At 36.9% G+C, this 27,234-nt stretch overlaps 1 protein-coding gene across 11 annotated transcripts in view; it reads right to left on the reverse strand.

Moving 5' to 3' along the window:
* The window catches only part of KANSL1L (KAT8 regulatory NSL complex subunit 1 like), a 128,929-nt gene that overhangs the window by 20,120 nt on the left and 81,575 nt on the right, over positions 1 to 27,234 (reverse strand). For 9 of the 11 annotated variants that reach the window (XM_044937757.2, XM_006073178.4, XM_025278173.3 and 6 more), the window contains 3 exons: positions 23,414 to 23,618; positions 3,023 to 3,188; positions 378 to 485 (listed from right to left, as the gene is read on the reverse strand). In XM_044937757.2, coding sequence (XP_044793692.2) covers positions 378 to 485; positions 3,023 to 3,188; positions 23,414 to 23,618 — 479 coding nt within the window. The remainder of the gene's footprint in view (positions 1 to 377; positions 486 to 3,022; positions 3,189 to 23,413; positions 23,619 to 27,234) is intronic. The other 2 variants (XM_006073182.4, XM_006073181.4) reach the window with 2 other exon arrangements.

Here is a 27,234-nt window from a genome sequence, read left to right on the forward strand (position 1 = left end):
CTTTACAATTATTTTAAGTTAACCAAATTCTTTTAGAACTTTAAGTTACACTGCACCAAACATAAACCAATAGGAAGAACTGATATCCTAATTATTCTTACCATCCAGTAGTGCTGTTTTCCCATGTTTATTTAAATTTCCTTTTATATTTATCAATAACATTTTGTAATTCTCATTCAATATTCAGTAAGTATTGCACATTTCCTGTTAGGATTACTGCTGTGTATTTTCTATTTGTGTGTGATGTGTGAAAAGTGAATATTAAAAATTAAGGACTTACATTCATTCCTTTGTTAAATTTTATGTCCTTAGCAAAAGTAATAAGTATATGAAAGATGTAAAAAATATATAAAGTACAAGATTTATAAGTAACATACCAGGTGATGGAGATATGATACAGTCTCCTAAAAATTTATTTTCAGTAAGATCTCCTTTTATTTCAGTTTTTTTTAACAGTGTTTCAAAGTGAAAACGAAGAGGCACATCTAGAAAAATAAAGCAAACAAAAATATTTTCAGTGAAATCACTCTTCATACCATCCCATATTAAGATTTAGAAACATAAGCAAAAGCTTGAAACATCACAACTATTAGAAGTGACAAAATATTCTTTCCAAGTGTAAGCAATATTTTGGAAATTACTGATTATGCATACTAAATAAAGACTATGAACAATTGCATAAACTAAAATAGTACATGAGGTGAACAAAAGTATAAACATTAAATACTACTTGCAGATGAAACAAATGCTCCCAAAGGTCTTTAATAAAATATATAGTCAAACCTGAGTCCATACCACCCACCCCTACAAAACTGCATTTGAAATAATGAAGTTTCCAAAAGACATAATTATACAAGTTTAATTACTTGAAGGAAAAACACTATATTTCAGATGCAACCTTTTATGAAAATGTCATTTAACATTCCCTTAGTTTACTACTGTTATGAATCAATCACAAAATTAAATCTACTTTTACAAAAATCAAAACATACTGACAAACTAGTTCTCTTAAGTAGAGACTTAGGAGAGTTGTTCAATTCACTATGTTTATATTCCACATTCTCACAGCCAAAAGAGAAGCTAAGTAAATAAAAGAGATGTGCTTCACATTTATTAACCAAAGCATGTTTTCTTCAATAAAGAATGCAAAAACAATCATCTTAAAAAGCATTCAATAGAGATACCTAAACTTTTTCCTAAGAAATATAAAGAAATATTTTATAAAGTGGTTGATTTATTCAAAGTTTTGCTACTGAAGATATTTTTAAGAGAACTAATTATGAATGCATAAATTAACATAGATCCAGAAAAAGTCTCAATTTTAAACAAAGAAGTAGGTTTCCATCAAAATAATGTATTTTAATAGCAGATCCATACTCAAGTGTGGAAAAATATGCACACAAAAATGGGTTCATAAGTATCATCTTGGAAACTTTCCCATGGGGCAGAGGTAAGATAGCTTTCAATGCTATCACTATACTAAGACCATAAGAAAACTATATAACAAAATGAAAATAAGAATACATATTAAATATACTGCATAAACATTTCAGGATTCTGATATTTCCAATTACCAAAACAAGTTTCTCCAAAGAAACATCACCTATTTATATAGAGTATCACCTACTCTACCACTGTTCTTTAGTTGTTGGAAAACCTGACATAAGTGGGGAAGGTGCTTGTTCTACTCATATACCTTCCTTAGAACCCACCCTGTAACCTGTGAGCTTTTAGTAAAATTTCATAACACTTTATTCCATTTAATAGTTTATATTTCAGTTGTCGAATTGGAATGCAAGTACCTTGAGGGATTTATTTGCATTCATTTTCCTATCATACCTAGTATACAGCAGGTATTCAGATTTTTATTAAATGAACACAAGAAGAAACAGATAACCCTAACTAGTAGGTAAGGAAGCTAACCTTAATTTATTAGATGTAACATTAGTAGGATGAAAGATACTTATGCCAGATCTCAGGTTTTTTCATCAGAAACAAATTTACTAATAAGAAAACAGGAAGTAAAGAGTATGGTTAGGAGTATGGCTCTGGAGAATGACAACTTCAGGTCAAATCCTGTCTCCATCATTTACTAGCTGTGTACTCTTGGATGAGTAATTTAACATCTCTAAGCCTCAATGTTCTTATATGTAAGATAAAGAAGACAACAATCACTCTCATGGGGTTGCTGCAAGAATTAGAGGAAAATGTAATGTGCTTATAGGATCCAGTGGATTCTAAGATCAAATGTTGGCTGTGTTATTATTGTCATAAATATTTTTTCTTTCTTTTATTAAGGTTTCCTCAAAGATACAGTGAAACAGCTCCTACCAGGAGCTTACTTCAATGTATGGTATAGCTAAGAAACCACTGTAATACTGTAAAAACCCAAGTAAGATTCAGGGCAGGAATAGGTACAAGAAATGGTGCTTTACAAAGAAGAGCAGTCCCTGGATGATTAGAACCAAAAGCTGAAAAGGAAATAAAAGCTCATTTGAGATATCTTCCCATAAACAAATGAACTTGAGATAACCAGTGTGAAGAATGTTTTCTTTTTTTACCCTAAATATTTACTTCAGTTTCAATGTACATAAGACTGGAAACATTCAAACAGAAAACAGGAACTGGAGAGAAACTTAAAGCCATATTAGGGACATAGGGATGCAATGCCTCATCTGCTCCATTGTAGATTACTGGTATTTTTGAGGTTCAAAAGTTGAGTACGTCTAAAGATGGACAGTTTTCTTCTCTGAAATTCAATGCTGATTATAGATGGGGGAATACTATATGGTGGGAAAACTCCATGCAAAAAAAAACAAACACACATTAGAAAAAGAACCCTGACTTATTGAGAAACATTTCAATACCATAGCCATATTATCAATAAAATGCTAAAAAATTTAACACTAAAAGGGAGATCAAAAGCTAAGTACTTTGCAAAGTTAGTCAAAATGGTTTCCAAGGAATTAAAAAATCAACTTACAGAACATTAATTCATTAATTAATTTATAAGGAGGTTTACCTGATGGCAATGATAGAACAGAATGGAAAGAAGAATCTAACTCTGATACATGTTCTGTTAACATCTGAGACTTTGAATTGTGTTCACAGCTACTCCAAATTGAAGCTGACTGCAGGCAAGGCATCTGTGTGGTATTAAAAAACCTTGTTTCTTTTGAAGGCAAAGTCTGTAAGGAAAAAAGAATAATAAAGACTTCATTTTTTTTTGAAAACTGATTCAGAGAGAATATAACAGTTATAGTACAGTGTGTGAATGACATCAGCGAGAAGTCCTGGATTACTGAATCACCTTGGAGAGAGCACTTCATGAAAAAGATAAATGAGTTTGAACAACTTTAGGTCAAAAGAAAATGATTACACTTCAGATTAGTGAGAAATGCGACACTGAGCAGGTACTGTGCTAAGAAGAATTGTGCCTCTTGCTGACCCTTGAACACAGGCTTGAACTATGCAGGTCCACTTATATGTGGGTTTTTTTTACTTAATAGGTATTATAGTATTACATGAGCCATGGTTGGCTGAATCCTTGCATGCTGAACCACAAGACAGGGAGGAAGGCCAACTGACTATAAAGTTATACATTGCCTTAGACCTTTTTTTGTTTTGCTGTGTGGGCGTTGATGCCTCTAACCCCACCTTGTTCCAGGGTCAACTGTACTGTTTTCCTCCTTCTAATCTGTTATAACCAATGAGTGAAACTAGAGTCTGCTTTGAATTATAATGCCAGGTAATATCTACACTGGAACAATAGTGAAACACTATGAAGAATATCATATATATACATTAAATAAAACTGAATTTAAAATAAAACATTACTTACATTACCATATGTAAAATAGATAGCCAACGGGAATTTGCTGTATGGCTTGGGAAACTCAACAGGGGCACTGTATCAACCTAGAGGGGTGGATGGGAAGGGAATGGGAGGGAGGTTCAAAAGGGAGGGGATATATGTATACCTATGGCTGATTCATGTTGAGGTTTGACAGAAAACAACAAAATTCTGTAAAGCAATTATCCTTCAATAAAAAAAAGAAAAGATATGTATAAAATATGCAATGTGTTACATGAGTCTCAGTTTAAGGTAAAGTTAAGATTCCAGAAATCTCATGAAAATCATGTTGCTAAATAAAAAAAGTTACACTGCTACATTAAAAATATATAATGTTTAAATGTTGGGTTCTTAAATTATTTTTTTCTGGTTATAAGTAGTTGGGCTTCTCTGGTGGCTTAGACTATAAAGAATCAGTCTGCAATGTGGGAGACCAGGGTTCAATCCCTGGGTCGGGAAGATTCCCTGGAGAAGTGAATGGCAACCCGCTCCAGTATTCTTGCCTGGAGAATCCCATGGACAGAGCAGCCTGGCCGGCAAGAGTCCAGGGGTCACAAAGAATTGGACATGACTGAGCAACTAACAGGGCAGATAAGGATACAACCAATGAAAAAAATCTATAAAACAGAAAAAACATTTTAAAAGTTAATATGAGTTTACTTGTGTTCCTTCTGTCACCTCTTTCCTCCACCTACTATAGTATCATTAGGACTCTTTTTTGAAATGATATTTAAAATGCTCATAACAGAATTTTAGATGCTATTTTAAAAAAAATTACTTTGTAAACTTAAGTTTGTCAATTTTCTTGAGTTTGAGTTTCCTGGCTAACTGGCATGTTTTCTCTGTGTTTTGACAGAGCAAGGCATAGCCATGCCTGCCATAGCATTTAACTAGATTTCCTTTGGACTGTGAGCTCCTTGAAGGTTGGGACTATAATTTGTTTAATCCTGTATTCCTGGAATCTGACACAATCCCTAACATATGGTTGAAGCTTGAGTGCTGACCAAATGAATTTTATCTCATTTGCTCTTAAAAAAACTTAAGTGAATAGAATTTTCAAATACATGTGTGCCTTAGACTATTCCACTGGGGTAAAAATAGTTCCTGTTAATATATGCTAAAATTTATCGTGTAATGACTTCTGTTTATATTGCATTGGCCAAGACTTAGGTCAGCTAATCATACTCAGCTGCAAAAAGTCTAGGAAATGCAGTCATTATTCTGGGTGGTCAAGCAAATTGATGATTTTGTAAGAAGATATAACATGTGGGACATGATAATAAAGCTGTGAGTTATTTCCAAAATTTATTCTAATGATGCTATCTATCTATGGGAACAGTTGCAATTTCTTACCTTTACAAGATGCATTGGTACTTGTGACTCGCTCTAGAATTATTTGTTCTTTTATGATGTAGTTCAAAAAGATATAAGGAACAATTATTTAAAATTACAAAGAAAAAAATGTGATAACCTCTCTTTTTTCCATGTACGGCTAGAACATTATGAATAAAAGGTGATAGAATCTGAATATTTACCATGTAATTAGTTTTCTCTTGCAATTTTCCCAAATCCAGGAAACCCATTAGCCAATTTGAAACTATCCTAATAATTATGGAGACAAGTGAGGGGCATCTAGGAAAAGGCCTTTTTTCCCCTGCAGAGAAAGTGAAGCCCAGGAGGCTGAAAAGGAATGGATGGAGAAATAAGAGAAAAACCTGGAGATTCTTGCCAATAAAAATTCAAATGTCTAGAGGGGGTGATCAACAATACCATATGCTGCATAAGATTCAAGCAAAGTAAAGCCTGAAAACTATCCACTACATGTTTTAATTTTAGTAATGAACCATTTCATATATATAGAAGAGTATATAATTTATAAGGGAGGTATAAAATAACATTTAAAAAGCACCTCTCTCTACACACTATCCTACTTTTAGAAACAGAACAATGCCAATACCTTTGATGACTTCTCTTCCTGTCCCGCCTCCATGAGCCTGTGATAAAGACTGCTACTTTCCTCCCAATATCTGTGTTGTCTTCCTCCCTGTTCTAAAACTCCTGATTTTCAGTTGGGCACATTTCCCAAGTGTCCTTGCATCTACAAATTACTAAATTCTAGTCAGAACACCATGAAGAGGAGTAATCTGTGCAACCTTTAGAAACTTCCCTTTAGAAGGTAATTTAGCATGCCATTCTTCACCTGTGATGGTGGTCCCTGCCCCGCCCCAGTCTTGTGAGTAAGGGTAATGCTCAAAAGTCAAACAAAAAGTCAGGAGGAGCCCGGTTCCTAGATAGATTTTTCCATTAATCAAACATATTCTCTACGAGTCATGACAGTTTAGATTCTTTCATTCAGTCCTAAAACCTTGAACTATTTTTACTTATAAGGTTCCAAACATGCTGGATAGGCTCTCCAGTTCAACATGAATAGAAATGGCCAAAAGACACATTGTTTTGTCCCTTATTATACAGTAAATCTTCTAAAAATTTTTCATAATTAAAAATTACAAGGATTAAGAATGATTGCAGATTTTTTTCTGTATACACTTTATCAGAATATATGCCTTCTCTGCCAAAGTATTTTTTTTAACTATGTTAATGTTGAACTTAATCACATACTTTTTATCAATCTATTGAAATGATTACTTGACTTTTCTTAATGTGGGTTACTACATTAACAAATTTATAAATGTCAAAGCAACTTTCAATTTTTCTTGGGGAATCTTGCTAGAGATTTAACAATTTCTTTGCAAAGAACCAGAAACTGGATTTATTTTCTATATTGCATATGGAAATTTTTGCATATGTATATTTGTTCTTATGTTTCACTGAATCTGGTTTATTAGGATTGATAAAATATTTTGTCATGTTTTTCCCCTCAATTAACTTAAACTTATACATTCTTCTCTTTTAGTGGTTTTCCTAGAGATTACAATGCATACGTAACTTATGGCTTTTAGAGTATAAAACAAATTATTCCTTTTAGCACTTCCCTGAAAACAGTGGAACATTAGAACACTTTTAAACTCCATTCACTCTCTTCTTTGTTACTGTTGTAATGCATTTCAAGTCCATATATAGTTAAAACACTACATTATACTACCATTATTTTTATTGTCAACATTTATATTACCCATATATTTATTCTTTCCATTGTTCTTCACTTCTTTCTACAATTCTGTTTCCATATAGGATCATGTTCCTTCTCCTGTTGTCTTTATTAGTGTAGATTTGCTATCAACAAATTCCCTCCATTTTTATTTATTTGAAACTTTTGTATATCATCATTTTTAAGGATATTTTTATGGATATAGAATACCAGATTAACTTTTTTTCTTGCAGCACTTTAAGTATATTCACCTTTTCATCTGGTTTCCATTATTTCTACTTAGTGTGCATGCATGCTAAGTCACTTCAGTTCTGTCAGACTCTGCAACCTATGGACTGTAGCCCTCCAGGCTCCTGTGATCATGGGATTCTCCAGGAAAGAATACTGGAGTGGCTTGCCATTTCCTCCTCCAGGGAATCTGCCCAACCCAGGGAGAGAACTGCATCTCCTATAGCTCCTGCACTGGCAGACAGGTTCTTTACCACTAGTGCCACCTGGGAAGCTCCTTCTACCTAGTAGTTAGGTCTTATTGTTGACCTCATTTGAAGGTAATATATCTTTTTTACCCTACTTTTAATATTTTTCTGTGTCCTCACTTTTTAGCAGGCCTCCTATGTCTTGATATAATTTCTATGTATTTGTTATTTTTGAGTTTCAGAGAATTTGTATCCATCAGTTGATGTCCTGCTTTAGTTTCGGAAATACTATTATTATCTGTTCAAATGTTGCTGCTGCTGCTAAGTCACTTCAGTCATGTCCGACTCTGGGCAACCCCATAGATGGCAGCCCACCAGGCTCCCCCATCCCTGGGATTCTCCAGGCAAGAACACTGGAGTGGGCTGCCATTTCCTTCTCCCTGTTCAAATGTTACTTACCCCCTATTTTCTTTCCTTTCTTCTAGAGTCCAATACGGAGAAGGCAATGGCACCCCACTCCAGTACTCTTGCCTGGAAAATCCCATGGATGGAGGAGCCTGGAAAGCTGCACTCCATGGGGTAGCTGAGGGTCAGACATGACTGAGCGACTTCACTTTCACTTTTCACTTTCACGCATTGGAGAAGGAAATGGCAACCCACTCCAGCGTTCTTGCCTGGAGAATCCCAGGGACGGGGCATCCTGGTGGGCTGCCGTCTATGGGGTCGCAGAGAGTTGGACACGACTGAAGTGACTCAGCAGCAGCAGCAGAGTCCAATAACATATATGGTTAATTTTTTTCACTAATTCACAGTTCTCTAATTCTGTTTGTGTATGTTATTTTTCTATTTTTATCTCTGTGCTTCTATTTGAGTATTTTATCTTAATAAGTCTTTTGGTTCATTAACTATATCTTATACTCCCCTGGTGGCTCAGACGGTAAAGCATCTGCCTACAATGTGGGAGACCTGGGTTTGATCCCCAGGTCGGAAAGATCTCCTGGAGAAGGAAATGGCAACCCACTCCAGTATTCTCACCTGGAAAATCCCATGGACAGAGGAGCCTCTTAGGTTGTAATCCATGGGGTCTCAAAGAGTCGGACACGATTGAGCGACTTCACTTTAGTCACTTTCACTTTATATTCCATTATGGCTTCCCTGGTAGCTCAGCTGGTAAAGCATCCACCTGAAATGCAGGAGACCTCAGTTCTATTCCAGGGACAGGAAGATCCCCTGAAGAAGGGATAGGCTACCCACTTCAGTATTCTTGGGCTTCCCTGGTGACTCAGCTGGTAAAGAATCCATTTGCAATGTGGGAGACCTGGGTTTGATCCCTGGGTTAGGAAGATCCCCTGGAAGAGGGCATGGCAACCCACTCCAGTATTCATGCCTGGAGAATGCCATGGACAGAGACTGGAGGGCTAGAGTCCATGGGGTCACAAAAAGACACGACTGAGTGACTAAGCACAGCACAGCATGCTCTTAACCGATAAGCATAATATATGCTCCATTACTATCTATATCTTAGTAATCTAATTTGTCTGTTTTTCTCTCTTGAAGGCTAGTCATCTGGTCCTATCCTTTGGGATGCCTAGTAATTTTTGATTGAATGCCAGACAGTATATTTTTAAAAATCACAAAGGCTCCAAATGATGTAATCTTTCTCCATAGAGGATTCCCTTTCCCCACTGCTAAGCAGACAAACTGCGGGTTTCTCTCTTTAATCTACATGGGGAGTGCGCTCAGTTAACTATGGGTTGCTGCCCTCATATGGTTTTCTATCTCTAATTTGTTCTTGGCCCTTCAAGATTTTCAGTTAAGTGTTTGCTGTATTTTACAGACCTTTTCCCAATCAGTCAGACCTTAAGAAAAAAAATCTTAAGAGTAAACTGAGAGTGCCACCCTTCTTTGAAGGGGTTTTGTCACTGATGATTTTTTTTAAGCCTACTATTCTCTGCAGCCTGAGTATTTAGCCAGTGTTATGAGGAAAACGTAAGCATAATATATGCTCCATATATATGCAAGAGTGAACGTCGACATTCTAGGAATCAGCAAACTAAAATGGACTGGAATGGGTGAATTTAACTCAGATGACCATTATATCTACTACTGCGGGCAGGAATCCCTTAGAAGAAATGGAGTAGCCTTCATGGTCAACAAAAGAGTCTGAAAAGCCATATTTTGATGCATCCCCAAAACAACAGTATGATCTCTGTTCGTTTCCAAGGCAAACCATTCAGTATCACAGTAATCCAAGTCTATACCCCAACCGGTAACGCTGAAGAAGCTGAAGTTGAACGGTTCTATGAAGACCTACAAGACCTTTTAGAACTAACACCCAAAAAAGATGTCCTTTTCATTATAGGGGACTGGAATACAAAAGTAGAAAGTCAAGAAACACCTGGAGTAACAGACAAATTTGGCCTTGGAATATGAAATGAAGCAGGGCAAAGGCTAACAGAGTTTTGCCAAGAGAATGCACTGGTCATAGCAAACACCCTCTTCCAACAACATAAGAGAAGACTCTAAACATGGACATCACCAGATGATCAACACTGAAATGAGATTGATTATATTCTTTGCAGCCAAAGATGGAGAAGCTTTATACAGTCAGCAAAAGCAAGACCAGGAGCTGACTGTGGCTCAGATCATGAACTCCTTATTGCCAAATTCAGACTTAAATTGAAGAAAGTAGGGAAAACCACTAGACCATTCAGGTATGACCTAAATCAAATCCCTTATGATTATACAGTGGAAATGAGAAATAGATTTAAGGGACTAGATCTGATAGATAGAGTGCCTGATGAACTATGGACGGAGGTTCACGACATTGTACAGGAGACAGGGATCAAGACCATCCTCGTGGAAAAGAAATGCAAAAAAGCAAATTGGCTGTCTGGAGAGGCCTTACAAATAGCTATGAAAAGAAGAGAAGTGAAAAGCAAAGGAGAAAGGGAAAGATATAAGCATCTGAATGCAGAGTTCCAAAGAATAGCAAGGAGAGATAAGAAAGACTTCCTCCGCAATCAATGCAAAGAAATAGAGGAAAGCAACAGAATGGGAAAGACTAGAGATCTCTTCAAGAAAATTAGAGATACCAAGGGAACATTTCATGCAAAGATGGGCTCGATAAAAGACAGAAATGGTATGGACTAACAGAAGCAGATGATATGAAAAAGAGGTGGCAAGAATACACAGAAGAACTGTACAAAAAAGATCTTTATGACCAAGATAATCATGATGTGATCACTCACCTAGAGCCATACATCCTGGAATGTGAAGTCAAGTGGGCCTTAGGAAGCATCACTATGAACAAAGCTAGTGGAGGTGATGGAATTCCAGTGGAGCTATTTCAAATCTTGAAAGATGATGCTGTGAAAGTGCTGCACTCAGTATGCCAGCACATTTGGAAAAATCAGCAGTGACCACAGGACTGGAAAAGGTCAGTTTTGATTCCAATCCCAAAGAAAGGCAATGCCAGAGAATGCTCAAACTACCGCACAATTGCACTCATCTCACACGCTAGTAAAGTAATGCTCAAAATTCTCCAAGCCAGGCTTCAGCAATATGTGAACTGTGAACTTCCTGATGTTCAAGCTGGTTTTAGAAAAGGCAGAAGAACCAGAGATCAAATTGCCAACATCCACTGGATCATGGAAAAAGGAAGAGAGTTCCAGAAAAATATCTTCTGCTTTATTGACTATGCCAAAGCCTTTGACTGTGTGGATCACAGTAAACTGGAAAATTCTGAAAGAGATGGTAATACTAGACCACTTGACCTGCCTCTTGAGAAACCTATATGCAGGTCAGGAAGCAACAGTTAGAACTGGACATAGAACAACAGACTGGTTCCAAATAGGAAAAGGAGTACGTCAAGGCTGTATATTGTCACCCTGCTTATTTAACTTAAATGCAGAGTACATCATGAGAAACACTGGGCTGGAAGAAGCACAAGCTAGAATCAAGATTGCGGGGAGAAATATCAATAACCTCAGATATGCAGATGACACCACCCTTATGGCAGAAAGTGAAGAGGAACTCAAAAGCCTCTGATGAAAGTGAAAGAGGAGAGTGAAAAAGTTGGCTTAAAGTTCAACGTTCAGAAAATGAAGATCATAGCATCTGGTCCCATCACGTCATGGCAAATAGATGGGGAAACAGTGGAAACAGTGTCAGACTTTATGTTTTTGGGCTCCAAAATCACTGCAGATGGTGACTGCAGCCATGAAATTAAAAGATGCTTACTCCTGGGGAGGAAAGTTATGACCAACCTAGATAGCATATTGAAAAGCAGAGACATAACTTTGCCAACAAAGGTCCGTCTAGTCAAGGCTATGGTTTTTCCAGTGGTCATGTATGAATGTGAGAGTTAGACTGTGAAGAAAGCTGAGCGCTAAAGAATTGATGCTTTTGAACTGTGGTGTTGGAGAAGACTCTTGAGAGTCTCTTGGACTGCAAGGAGATCCAACCAGTCCATTCTAAAGGAGATCAGTCCTGGGTGTTCTTTGGAAGGAATGATGCTCAAGCTGAAACTCCAGTACTTTGGCCACCTCATGCGAAGAGCTGACTCACTGGAAAAGACTCTGATGCTGGGAGGGATTGGGGGCAGGAGGAGAAGGGGATGAAAGAGGAAGAGATGGCTGGATGGCCTCACCGATTTGATGGACATGAGATTGGGTGAACTCCGGGAGTTGGTGATGGACAGGGAGGCCTGGCGTGCTGCGATTCATGGGGTCTCAAAGTGTCTGTCAGACACGACTGACTGACTGAACTGAACTGAACTGAACTGATGAGGAAAACATTGGTCAAAAATGTTCTGAAGTGAAAACTGGCCGTGTGTTTCAGGCCTCAAAAAAGAGCCCAACAGCGTCCCCTATAACCATCATCTACTAGCAACTGCACCAAATTTGAAAATTTCTGTCAAAGCTTCAGGACAAAATGGTTGCAGAAGCCAGCTATCCTAGGTGTTTCCCTCTGTGAACACATATGCTGAATCTTCTCCTCTAACCTATATATTTTTTCATTTATTTTCATATCTTCCAATTCTTCCTCCCCCCTCAGTTTTCTCGTATAAAATCGGGCATGAGAGAAGAAATATGTATAAGGTATTCATAAGTTGAAATAGTGTCTGGCACATATAATTGCTTGATAACTATTAGCTATTATTATTTGACATTCTTATTAGATATTAGTGTTGCAAAAGGGACAAAATCAAGGAAAAATGCATACTAAATTATGCTTTTTATGAATTTTGCCCATCAAAGGGATCATAACCTCTACAAATGATGATTCTAAATAATTATCCCAATCCTTTTACCTCTATTTCTTTTATCTTGTTGCTCTGATAGAACAAGTAGTGTAACAATTGCCTATAAAAATGTGGAGGATAAAAATGGTACATAATGAATTCATAGATCTGGCTAAGGAGGTTTCTAGGCAGAATATTCAAGTGCCAATTGTTCACTTAACTGCCTATGATTAAGTATGGATGGAGTAATGAGCTCAGGTACAAAAGGAGCTAAGTTTTCAAGCAAAATTTAAAGAAAATACAGAACTAAGACTTGATGGGTTCAAAAATAAGACTGTTTCTCATTTACAGCCACTCCAGACAGCAAAAGTTTCACACAGTAAGAAATGACATCAGTACAAAGGTCAAATCCAGAGAGCTGCCAGTAAAACTGTGGCCTCAAAGTCAGGATCTCAGAGATGAGACTGGAAAACCAAGACCTTAGAAAGGTTTGAGACATGTTCACAGATCCTCGCATGTGGACAAGAGGGCTCTTAAGAATCTTAAAGGTGCGCCTTGTGCTACACAAAAAATGCCATTAAGTGTCTTCAGGGTATTGTCCCACAGCAGCCTCACACGAAGTCCAAAACCCAATAAGGGCGTGTGTTGAAGAGGTATACAGATATGATATTTCTATAATGGAGTTTATTTCAATGTGATACATAGGAACACCATGAAGTTTTAGACTTGAACTTGTACTAGGACAGAAGCAGCTCAAAATGACAAGACCTCTGGGCCTTCAGTCTTTTACAGAGAGGAAGCATGCTGAGAAAACCACTCCATATTTTAAAAGGTGCTTCTTTTTATGGAAAAGAAAAGATTACATCAGAGGATGTAGCCAGGAGTTGCTAGGGCAGAACTAATAGCTAAGAAAGAACCATTTCCAGAGGAACAGGCCCACGTTAACAAACCTGCAACATGCAGTAACTGTGTATTTCAGAACTGCTATATTCTTCCCATTCCCCCTATCTGAGCAGTATTTCTTCTGATTATCCCTGTCTCACTATTATATGTTGAGTATAAATCAAATAACTAATAACATTAGTTCACAAATCTTTCCATCCAGAGAAACCACACATGAGGAGCTAAACCTAAAGAAAAACACTTGGGGAGCCATACATAAAAAGTCTCAGTGCAGGTACCTGGACATGATTTAAGAGGATGATTTTAAGTTTTTAAGCCTGAACCTAATGAGGTAATGAGATGAGAAATTAGAGGTCTTCAGGGGAAAATAAGTATTGGGGCTGAAACTCCAATACTCTGGCCATCTGATGCGAAGAACTGACTCATTTGAAAAGACCCTGATGCTGGGAAAGATTGAAGGTGAGAGGAGAAGGGGATGACAGAGGATGAGATGGTTGGATGGCATCACCGACTCGATGGACATGAGTTTGAGTAAACTCCAGGAGTTGGTGATGGACAGGGAGGCCTGGTGTGCTGAAGTCCATGGGGTCTCAGAGTCGGACACGACTGAGCAACTGAACTGAACTGAACTGAACTGACGGGAAAAGATTAAGTCTTTTTTACATATGAGAGATGTCAGTAATTGGGAATCAGAGATGGTGAATGGTAGTCCCTACTGATGGCTCCTAGTATTCTTGCCCTTGAATAGTTTCTCCCACATTAAATCCTACACAGATTCCCTTTAACCAATAAAACCGCACTAATTCCACACCTAAGTCTTAAAAAGCACTGACAGCTTTCATATTTGCATTTTTGAGAATCTGGATCACCAGGTAAAACTACTGTGCTCAAGAAAAATCTGGTGGAGAAGCTCCATGGAAAGGCTCTGAGATTACATAAAGAGAGAATGAAACCCAAGTATTCTAGCCCATTCAAAACCCTAGATGACTCCAGCCCCAGCTGCCATCTCACTGTAACTATATGAGACCCCTTAGACAAGACTGAAAGAAGAACCACTCAGGTAATTTACAGAATCATGAGGTTATAAATTGTTTTTAAACCACTAAATTTGGGGATTGTTTATTATGTAAAAAGAGATGACCAAAATAAGGATGGGCTAACTCTGTGTAGCATGAACCCATATATACTTCTATAGTGAAGAAGATGCGTATCATGATCAATCTTTGCACACATATACATGTAGCATCCACTATCACCATGACTGAGATACGCAAAAGTTCCATCAACCCAGAAATCTTGGCTGTACCCTTTCCTGGTCAAGGACTTTTCAGTGCAAGTCCTACCGCTTGCACTGAAGTGACCACAACTGTAAGGTCTATCACTGCTAACTTTTATCTATGTTTAATATACAGTATGTGCTCTTTTCTTTCAGCCAACATAATTCTGGGAAACACATCTACACTATTGAAAAGCAGTCTATCCTTTTTATGGATATGCCACAATTCTGCCGATAGATATTTAGATTGCTCTAGTTTCAGACTTTAATAAGTAAAGCTATTACAATGTGTGCTAAGTTGCTTCAGATGTGCCCGACTCTTTGCAACCCTATGGACTGTAGCCCAACAGGCTTCTCTGTCCACGGGATTTTCCAGGCAAGAATACTGAAATGGGTTGCCATTTCCTTCTCCAGGGGATCTTCCCAACCCAGGGATCAAACTTGCACCTCTTATGTCTCCTGCATTGGTAGGCGGGTTCTTTACCACTAGCGCTACCTGGGTGGGAAGCTATTACAATAATTCTTATATATGTCTTTTTGTGTATAAATGTATTCATTTCTCCTGGGAAAGTTCCTAAGAGTAGAACTGCTGAATTATAAGGATAGATGTATGCAGTGTATTTCACTGTGGTTTTAACTGCATTCCTTTGATGAGTAATAATTTTAAACACATTTTTATATACTTGTCCATTTGGATATCCCTCCTCTATGAAAGATCTGTTCAATCTTCTGTTTTTTTATTTAAAAGAAGTTCTTACTGTGGCAAAATACACATAAAAGTTTACTATTTTAACCATTTTAAAGTTTACAACTCTGGGTTATGCCTATTTTTAATTGGATTGCTATTTTCTTATTTTTTAGGAATAAATTTAATTATTAATGACTTCCCTTGTGGCTCAAACAGTAAAGAATCTGCCTGCAATGCTGGAGACCTGGGTTCAATCCCTGGGTCGGGAAAATCCAATGGAGAAGGGCATGGCAACCCATTCCAATATTCTTGCCTGGAGAATCCCATGGACTGAGGAGTCTGGCGGGCTACAGTCTGTGGGGTCACAAAGAGTCAGATACGACTAAGCAACTAACACCTTCACTTTCACAATTATTAATATATTCAGGATACAACATTTTTGTTGGCTATATACATAGGGAGAGAGGGAGACATACAAATATAAACATATAGCAAGTGTCTTAACTCAGTGTATGCTTTATTCATCTTTTTGATGCTGTCTTTAATGGAAATAGGTTCATAATTTTAACAAAGTCCAAATTAACAATTTTCCTTTTATGATTAGTATTGTTTATATCCTGTTTAAGAAGTTGACTATCCCCAAAGACATGAAGATATTATTTTCTTCTAGTTTTATTGTTCTCCTTTCACATTTAGGTCTATGATTTACCTTCTTTTTTTCAGAAGGTTAGTACATGTTTGTTACTCAGTAGCTATATCTTGCATTGCCTGACTGTAAAATTTTGAGGGTCTAAAAACTTTCATTTTGTGCAGTTTCTGACCCTTTCAATCTAAGCCAGTAATTTCTGTTAATATAACATTCTCAAAAACCTAGTGGGTCTCCCCTGTATGTCAAGATGACCCCTGTCATTAGACAAGAGGGTTTTCCCTAGATCTTATCTGAATAATGCCATCTCTATTTCCTGAGTTCAGTTCAGTTGCTTAGTCGTGTCCAACTCTTTGCGACTCCATGGACTGCAGCACACCAGACCTCCCTGTCTATCACCAACTCCCAGAGTTTACTCAAACTTAGGTCCATAGAGTCGGTGATGCCATCCAAGATGATGCCATCTCATCCTCTGTCATCCCCTTGTCCCACCTTCAATCTTTCCCAGCATCAGGGTCTTTTCAAATGAGTCAGTTCTTTGCATCAGGCGGCCAAAGTATTGGAGTTTCAGCTTCAGCATCATTCCTTCTAATGAATATTCAGGACTGATTTCCTTTAGGATGGACTGGTTGGATCTCTTGCAGTCCAAGGGACTCACAAGGGTCTTCTCCAACACCACAGTTTAAAAGCATCAATTCTTCAGCACTCAGCTTTTTTTATAGTCCAACTCTCACATCCATTCATAACTACTGGAAAAACCATAGCCTTGACTAGACAGACCTTTGTTGGCAAAGTCATGTCTCTGCTTTTTAATATGCTGTCTAGGTTGGTCATAACTTTTCTTCCAAGGAGCAAGTGTCTTTTAATTTCATGGCTGCAGTCACCATCTGCAGTGATTTTGGAGCCCAAGAAAATAAGATCAGTCACTGTTTCTACTGTTTCCCCATCTATTTGTCATGAAGTGATGGGACTGGATGCCATGATCTTAGTTTTCTGAATGTTGAACTTTAAGCCAACTTTTTCACTCTCCTCTTTCACTTTCATCAAGAGGCTTTTTAGTTCTTCTTTGCTTTCTGCCATAAGAGTGGTGTCATCTGCATATCTGAGGTTATTGATATTTCTCCCGGCAATCTTGACTCCAGCTTGTGCTTCATCCAGCCCAGTGTTTCTCATGATGTACTCTGCATATAAGTTAAATAAGCAGGGTGACAATATACAGCCTTGACATACTCCTTTTCCTATTTGGAACCAGTCTGTTGTTCCATGTCCAGTTCTAACTGTTCCATGTCCAGGTCTAACCTGCATACAGATTTCTCAAGATTTCTCTATTTCCTGGATTCAGCTAAATTGGATCCCAGTGTCATATGCATAATCTCTCTAGCAAAAAATTGTCCAGCCACATCCTTGGATTCTCTCCAGAGCATGCTATATAATTTTTTGCAGAAGCACGAGAATTTCCCAAATTATCAAATTCTGGTTTCTTTTTGCTTAACAGTTTCTTCCTCAATTTATCTATATCCTCTGATACATGCTAAGTCAACTTCAGCCATGTCTGACTCTTTGAGACCCTATGCACTGCAGTCCTCCAGACTCCTCTGTCCATGGAATTCTCCAGGCAAGAATACTGGAACAGGTTGCCCTCCTCCAGGGGATCTTTCTGATGGAGGGATTGAACCAGCATCTCTTACATCTCCTGCATTGGCAGGCAGGTTCTTTACCACTAGCACCACCTGAGAATCCCATATCCTCTGATATTTTAACTGTAAACAATAAGTAGAAACCAGACTGCAAATTCCACACTTTGCTTGATAATTTGCTTAGCTCAATATCCAAGAATTCAATGGTTACAAGTTCTGATTTCCATTCAGCAGTAGAGTATTACTCAACCAACTTTTCTACCATTTTATAACAAGGATCACTTTCCTTCCAGTTTCTAGTAACATTTCCTGATGTTACCAGAAATCTTACCAGAATCACCTTTAACATTGATATTTCTTTCTAGTAACATTCTGCTCATGACAATACATCTATTCTCTAAGATGACAGCACCTTTGTCTTCTATCCTCTTCACTTCCTTTTGAGTTTTCATCTGAATCTAGACTTTATTATCACACACCTCAAAATTCTTCCAACCTGGATCCAATTACCCAATCCCAAAGTCACACCCACAACTTTATGTATCTATTAAAGCAGTATTGTACTTCTAGGAACCAAACTCTGTATCCGTTTCCTAGGGCTGTCATAACAAACTGCCATAAATTAGGCTGCTTAAAATCACAGAAATTAATTTTCTCACAGTTCTGGAGGCCTAAAGTCCAAAACTGAGGTTTTATCAGTGCTGAGCTTCCTTTGAAGGCTGTAGGGAAGAACTGTTCCTTGCATCTATCAGCTTCTGGTGGCTCCTGATGTTCCCTATTCCCTAGCTCTAATCTCTGCTTCTGTCCTCACAAATGCTTCTTTTCTGTATCTCTGTGCCTCCAACCTCTCTCTCCCTTCTCTTATAAGCATACCAGTCACATGATTTAGGACCCATCCTAACCCCCAAATGATCTTATTTCAAGATCTTCAACTTAATTATATATACAAAGACTCTATTTCCAAATAAGGTCACTGTAATAGTTTGCTAGCTTTATCATAACAAAGTACCATAATTGAGTGGTTTAAACAACAGAAATTTACTGTTTCATAGTTTGGAGGCTAAAAGTCAGATCAGTGTTTCAGCAAGACTGGTTTCTTTTGAAGACAGCAAGAACCTATTCTATTCTCCCCAGCTTCTGGTTTTTGCTGCCCATCTTTGGTGTTTCTTGGTCTATAAAAGAACCAAGGAATTGATTCTGATTTCAGTCTTCATCTGCCCATGGCATTCGTTCTGTATGTATAAAAATTTCCCTTTTTATAAGGACACCAGTCAGACTGGGTTAAGGTCTACCCTAATTACCTCATCTTATGTCTAGGGGTTAGGGTGTCAATAAATGAGTTCAGTAGTAAAGAATGCTCCTGCAAATGTAGAAGATGCAGGTTCAGTCCCTGGGTTGGGAACATCCCTTGGAGAAGTAAATGGCAACCCACTCCAGTACTCTTGCCTGGGAAATCCCATGGACAGACTATAGTCCATGGGGCTGCAAAGAATCAGACACAACTGAGCAACTAAACAACAACAACCAGTTAGTTTGTGACTGCTGTGGTTTCTCCTCCAGATCTTGGCTGTGACTCTGGGTTGCCTGTCTCTCCATACTACAGGGTGGCAATGTGCCATGCAGCCTCAATTCTCTGATGGGTTCATGAAAAGGCACCAATTTTCAGTTTGTTCACCTTCTTGCTGTAAGGACAGGAGCAACAACTTTCAAGCTCTTTACATGTTGGAGCTGAAACCAGAAGTTGCCCTAATGTATTGAATAGTATGATGATTTTAAAAATAACTTTTACATGTATTTGTTGCAATGAGAATACTGATCAGCCATCTATCTACTATATGTTACTGGTAGTGGTATGTTACTGGTACCCACCTCTCTCCATTGCCCTTTATATAAGCTTTTCTCAACCAATACCCTATTAGATTAAACACTATAGAAAATCATTTAAATAATTATTTTCTAAATTTTGCCAAGGATCTTACATAGCTAGCACAATGCCAGATGCATAGGAGTTAATTTATTACATAATATGGATGCCTTAGTCATTTTATCCCTATATACATTTTATGTGTATTTCTTAGAATAAAGATATTTTCTCACATAACTGTAAAGTAGTACACTCAGGAAACTCAATATCAGTACAATGTTTTAATATAACCTACCATCAATAGTTCGGTTTTCTCAATTGTCCCCATAATCTTTTCCCTCCAAAAGAATTGTGACCTGAATCATATATTCATTCAGTTGTCAAATATCTTAAGTCTCTCTTTCAATCTGAAACATTTCCTCAGCTTTTCTTGGCTTTTATGCCACTGATTTTTTTAAGAATACAGGCCAGTTTTTGTTTCTGATTTTGGCTTTGTCTGATGTTTCCTTAAGACTAAATTCAGGTATGTATCGCTGGTCAGAATACTTCATAGTGATATTGTATCAGACCCTTAGTGATACTGCATCCTTCCCATATTAGTTTCTATCACTCAGGCAAGATTATTGTCTGGTTCTCTACCATACAGTTAAGACAATATTAATCTTACTCCTGATCACACTTCACCCGAATCCTGCCCCCAGACTCTTCATGCACCGTTGATTCTTACCCAGCCAATTCTTACTATGAGTACTGCAATGACTGTCTAATTTCACTGCTCACTCTACATTAATCAGAATCCTACTCTATGTACAAGTTTCCCTTTTCCCTTTCTCTCCCTCCCATCCTCTCTCTCTCCCTTTTTTCTCATCAGAATAGATTTATGGCTTCCTATTTTTTTTCCACTGGGTTCATTACTGTTAATTCTTCTGATGCTCAAAGAGCCCCAGATTTGGCCAGTGGGAGTGAAGCTTATTCAAACAAGCTCTTGGGTTTTTGTTTATTTTTCTTGACATGCCATCATCATTTTTTTAAAAATGTCCCTGCCTTCTGGTAACAATAAGATGTTCCAGGCCTATTTTATATCCTCTCTTTCCCAAGCTTGGAGTTTAGCCATTTCTCTAACAATCCATATTTCCTTTCAGTAGAATGTATTAGAAAACAAGAATGACTGCCAGGTGTTCTCACTGCTATCATGGTAAGTTTGAGTTTAGACTTGTCATATCCAATTTGGTAGTCATTATCCAAATGTGGCCATTTAAATCAAAATTAATAGAAACAAAAATTCAGTTCCTCAGCTGCACTAGTCACATTTCATGTGTAGTTACATGTATTTAGCAGCTAACATACTGGACAGCACAGATAATTATAGAAATTTACATCATTACAGAAAACTCTATTAGACATTATTGTTCTAGACCCTTTCACATAGCAAATACACACACACACACTTTTTTTTCCATCTCTCTTCCAATTACTCAAGTGCTTTCTTTATCTTGACCCAAACCCTTTCAAAATTTGGATTATCTTTTGAAACCAATCCTTTCTGGTGCATTTCTTAGTGCCTTTAACCAAGCTCCTTCTCCAACCCCCAAATATATAGTCTTTACTGATTGCAAACAAACAAAAATTTTGGTTTAGCCACTGTGGAAAACAGTATGGCGGTTCCTCAGAAAACTAAAAATAGAATTATCATAAGATCCAGTTATCCCACTCCTGGGCATAAATCCAGACAAAACTATAGTTCAAAAAGATCCATGTACCCCTATGTTCACAGCAGCACTGTACACAACAGCCAAGACATGGCAACAACCTGAATGTCTATCAACAGATTAATGAGTAAAGAACACGTGGTATAATGGAATATACTCAGTCATAAAAAATAACAAAATAATACCATTTGCAGCAACATGGATCCAACTAGAGATAATCATACTAAGTGAAGTATATCAGAAAGAGAAAGACAAATACCATATGATATCACTTACGTGTGGAATCCAAAATATGATAAAATGAAACTAACAATGAAACAGAAAGAATCACAGACAGAGGGAACAGACTGGTGGTTGCTAAAAGAGCACATTTGGTGGAGGGATGGAGTGGGAAGCTGGGGTTAGCTGACGTAAGCTTTTATATAGCAAGGTCCTATTGTATAGCACAGAAAACTATATTCAATATCCTATGACAACCATAATGGAAAAGAATACTAAGAAAAAAAATATATGTGTGTATAACTGAATCACTTTGCTGTACAGCAGAAATTAACACAACACTGTAAATCAACTATACTGTAATAAAAATACTGATTAAAAATCATCTGGGTTATTTTTGTCATTACCAATGTAAATATTAATTGGTAAGAACATGGGCTTTGGAATCAGACCTATTTCTTACTAGCTATATGACCTTGGGAAAGTTACTAAATCTCCCTAAACTTCAATTTCTGCATCTAAAGCTGGGATTAATAATGCCTCATAGTTATATGTTGGGAGACTAAAAAAAAATAATATACTGAATATGCTTAGCATTATGATTGGAATATGATAAATTATATGGCCTATTAGTAACAATAATATTAGACTTGTTTCTCCTTTGTTTACTGAAAGTTTTAAATTCGTTCACTTTTCCAAGCCATTCTTTACATTACTAAGGCATACATAGTATGTTAGCAATACTGAGCAAATCTAAATTATTCAAATAGATTCCTTCCAGTTAGAATATTAAGACCTATTTATATGTGAAATATTTCTCTTAGACAATTCTATTTATAACTCTGAAATTATAAAATCAATTTCAAATATTTGTTGCTTATAGCAACTTTAAATAAAAATTGTTAAATAAAGTATTTCTTATATAAAAACTTTAAATAAAATATTTTCCTATTAGGTTGATTAATTATGTAAAATTTCTGAAAATTCTGAAATAAAACTGAAAAATTTCAAGTTGAGAGAGCATACTAGTAACTGAACTACAAAATGGCAAAAATCAAATTATTGATAAGAATTAATTTGTCAGAATTCATAGTCCTATTTATAAAAGGATCCTATAAAACCAAATTTGAAATGTGTTTCTAATGAAACAAAGCATCTTGATTTTGTTATAGAAATATATTTAAAAATAGCTAATGTAGTAATACTCAAAAACAATACTAAAGCAAAGATAAATTCCTTTCCTCTGACATATTATTTAAAACATAGAAAAAGAGCATGTTATACCTAATGATAACTCGAGATGACTTATTTTGCCCTCCATCACAGTTTATTTAAGATATGTACTGAAAGACGTAAACCTAATATTTTGCTAATAAATGAAAAACGTGCTTTTCAAAATGAATGCTTTTAGTAAAGCATATTTTATTTGTAAAAAGTGTAAGCATGGTCATCTAAACTTTCACTGCTTATATGAAAAAGGGGTGCTCATCAAATTTAACAAATACTATGCCTAAAAATGAAAGCGACGTCATTTCCTCAAAATAACTACAGCCCTGTAGATTTTTACCTTTTTCTTTACTAAGCAAAAGACAAATATATAACATACTTGTGTCTTATTACCCTTACCGGTAAAATTTTAAAATCAACTTGATATGTAATTTTCTTTCAGATTAGTTTAAACATGATTTAAAAAAAATGGAAATGTGAGAATTTCAGAATACACTGCTATGTTAAAAAAATTATTAAATCTCACTTCTTCTAAATAACTATGTACAATTCATATCCTGTCGCTTGTTAAATATATGGACAGTAAAATTTTTGTTCATGTTTTCCCAAAGGCAACCTTACCTGTGGAGTCCAATAAAATGTTGGGCTCAATCTGTAGAGTTTTCGTTTGTGGAAACTCTGAAGTGGCCTTGTTCGAGCTGCTGTACTCATGATAGTCAAGGATGGAGATTTCAATCTTGTCCTGTCTTTTCTCCTTTTCTTACTGTGCTTCTGGTTAAGTAACCAGCTACTGGAGGAAGAGAGCTCATCTAAATTCTCTGAAGCACTGAAATGCCATGAAATAATTGGGGAGTGGAGGGAATAAAACAAAACAAACAAACAAAGACAAAGAAAACTAAATGTAAATCACCTTGATCTATTATGACAGAGGATCATTAATTTTAGCCAATTTTGTGGTAACAACTGATGAAACAATCAATATTAATGGAAAATTACATTTCAAGTTGTGAAAACAGAATCTGTATTTTCTCCTGCAAAATAAATATCCCATAGGTTAGAGATGCTCACATAAATTCACTAGTACAATGTAAATTTCACTGTAAATCAATAATCATGGATATTACAGTGTTAAAAGTATCTAGATCAAATTCTTTTTCAATAAGGGTGAATTTACACAGGATTGTAGATTTTAAAAAGGCTAAAGTCTCATCACTACATCATTAGCTGCTGTTAAATAAGCACTACATATCTTCCCAGGGAATTCTGAAACAAAGATGCAATCTGTCTACATTTTAAGAATTTTTTAAAACCTCTGATGACACAGAAGATACAAACTATAAAATATTTTATCAGATCACACAAACTACACATGCAAATAAGCATAATTTTATAATTATCCCTCATATTAATTTTTAAATATTTAAACATTTTAGAACATCAGGAGGGATTTAATGCTTGTCACTACATAAATTTATTTATACCAGTATATTACATATAAAATATTCAGCTTTTCTGGCACTATAATCTACCAGTTCAACCTTATTTATATAAACAAAAGCTAGCCAACTTAGCATTCTAAGATCAACAAGTGAATCTATATGTGCTATTGCTAATCACAAATAAATTCTAAATGTGCTATTTGGTTCAAGTAGAATCAGTGTTTAAAGGTAAACATAAGATACAGTTTTTCTATAGCTGTGTCAATGGTTTTGAATGCTGCAAAATATTCTATTATCTTTCAGATAAAGCAAGTAATTCAAGAAAACTTTATATAGTAGTAAGAAACTAGAAATAAAGGTACGTGAATGGCTTCTGTTGGTGAAACTAAAAGAGAATAATAAAATATGGAATTTGGTGATTACATACAAATACATAATTGAGTATGTCTATTGGCCAGACCAGTATAGGGAAAAAAAATCTGATGATAAATATTTTATTTTTAAAATATTAACTTCAGTCTTCAGAAAGCTCTAAGTCATGAATGTTTTAATTATCAGTTAATAAATATTCTAAAGATTATCTGAGAAAGGTTTAAGATATACCAATACTCTTGAATTAACAGGTCGATTCTCATATACTGATGTTACTTTTTGTAATATATCATATGTATGACTATAAAAGCCTGAAGTGTATAAAGTACTAAGTAACAGTCTGCTCTCGAGAAACCAGCCCTTGACCTGGGCTACCACATCAAGGGTAAACAGAATGCATAGGTGATAGCCAGTATCAAGTTAGGTACTAAGCATGTTGGGTACAGATGTGAACCAAGGTCAGGAAGAAGACCGGTTAGTAGGTGGTTAGAGAAGGCAATGGCAACCCACTCCAGTACTCTTGCCTGGAAAATCCCATGGACGGAGGAGCCTGGTAGGCTGCAGTCCATGGGGTCATGAAGAGTCGGACACGACTGAGTGACTTCACTTTCACTTTTCACTTTCATGCATTGGAGAAGGAAATGGCAACCCACTCCAGTGTTCTTGCCTGGAGAATCCCAGGGACAGCGGGGCCTGGTGGGCTGCCATCTATGGGGTCGCACAGAGTCGGACACGACTGTAGTGACTTAGCAGCAGCAGCAGCAGCAGTACTAGAGGTGATCACATCAGGAGAGTGAGGATTCAGGAATGTAGGAGTAGATCTAGCACAAAAGGTGGCTCTTCTAGCAAGTGAGAAATAATCTCTAGGCAGATGACACTGGCTCCTTAAAAGAGACATTGCTTGGGTAATGTCTAGGGATAATGAAGACTTTTTATTCTAGCAGTCTGGAGCACAGTTAACTAGGTCTCTCCTCTGTTCAGTTCTCTAGTTGTTAGTGGGCACTTGTTTCCCCTTCCCTGCAGGAGGTATAAGGAGGTGAGCCACTATCTTCTCAACTGAATGACATCTCTCAGCTTTTGAACTGGTGAGAGACTCACAGGCTAGTTTAAAGATAAATGGAAAGCTTATTTGTGTCTCTAAATGTTACATTTTCAAGTTTCAAAAACTAATACAGTATCATCGGAAAAAGCTCACCAAAGTTGGCACTTAAGTCACTTTATGAATAACTGATGAAAGTGATAGTGACTCTGTTGTGTCCGACTCTTTGTGACCCCATGGACTGTAGCCTGCCAGGGGATCTTCCCAACCCAGATGAACCTGCATCTCCTACACTGGCAGGCAGATCCTTTAACCACTGAGCCACCTGTGAAGCTGTTGTAAAGGGTTATTTACCCTTTACAAACCACCGATAAACTGATAAACCACTGATAAACTCTGCAAACCGCTGATAAACTCACTTATTCTGCCCAATGGTTTACACTAAAGAGAATGAATCTTACTGAAAAGGAGAACAAAAGGAAATTATTTGGAGGACAACAAAACACTGCCTAAGTGACTCTATAATCCAAGGTTATTTTTCCCCTTAGGAGATAATAATCCAATACCTAACACTAGTGATAAAGAACCTGTCTGCCAGTGCAGGAGATGTAAGAGACACGGGAGGAGGAGGAGAAAACCCAGGAAGAAAAAAACATTTCAGTAAGAGACAAGGCTAAGTTTTCCCACTGAGCTGTGGGTAGTACCCTAGGAAACCCCAGAAACTGAGGATACAATAAGCCACTGCCAAGTACTGTCATAACTGGCACAAAAATCATCAATAAATATCAACATACAATTTTGAAATAGCATGCTTACAAGTGGCGTAGTACCAGGCAAGGACACAAATCACACTCCTTTAGATTTCTAACTGGCAGCTTTTGTTCAGAGAACAATAAAAATCTCCAAAAGGATAGCCTAGGGCCCCTGTGTAATAGGCAGATAGTACAATTTGGCTCTAAAATAAACTAAATAATTGAGGAGGGGGAAGAAATGAGGGTGGTTTTTGGGCTTACACTTTTCTCCATTTCCACTACCACTCTCTTAATCCAAGCTTTTTTCTGCCAGAATTCCTCCTATACCCTTGTAACTGGGCCCCCCTCATTCACACTTTATTCCATCCAGTCCCTTCTAATCTTTCAGGAAAACAAATCTGGTCCTGTCTTACCCTTTCCTCCCATGCCTACACTGCTTAAAATCTCTCAAAGCCTTCTCATTGCTCTTGAGAAAAATACTTAAATCCTTAATGGAAAAGGCCCTGATTGGTCTGCTCTCTCAGCCTCCTCATGTGTCACACTCCCTCTCCTTCCCTGTGTTCCAGCCACATTGCCTCTTTTGATTCCAAATAACTCACACTTGCTCCAGTACTAGACCTACTATATATAATATCTGCTTCCAGGAATTTTCTCACATCCTTCTTCACTTATGTAATTTCCAATAACCATTTGGCTCTCAGTTCAAAAGTCAGTACCTCTTGCATAGTCTCTCCAAAGACAAAGTCAAATTCCCTTCTGAGTTCTGATAGTACCATTCACCTTTTCTTCATAGTATTTTTCATGATGCCAATTTTACAATTATTTGTGTTACTATCTGAT

This window comes from Bubalus bubalis, chromosome 2, assembly GCF_019923935.1.
Source record: "Bubalus bubalis isolate 160015118507 breed Murrah chromosome 2, NDDB_SH_1, whole genome shotgun sequence".
In the NCBI taxonomy this organism is placed as follows: Eukaryota; Metazoa; Chordata; class Mammalia; order Artiodactyla; family Bovidae; genus Bubalus; species Bubalus bubalis.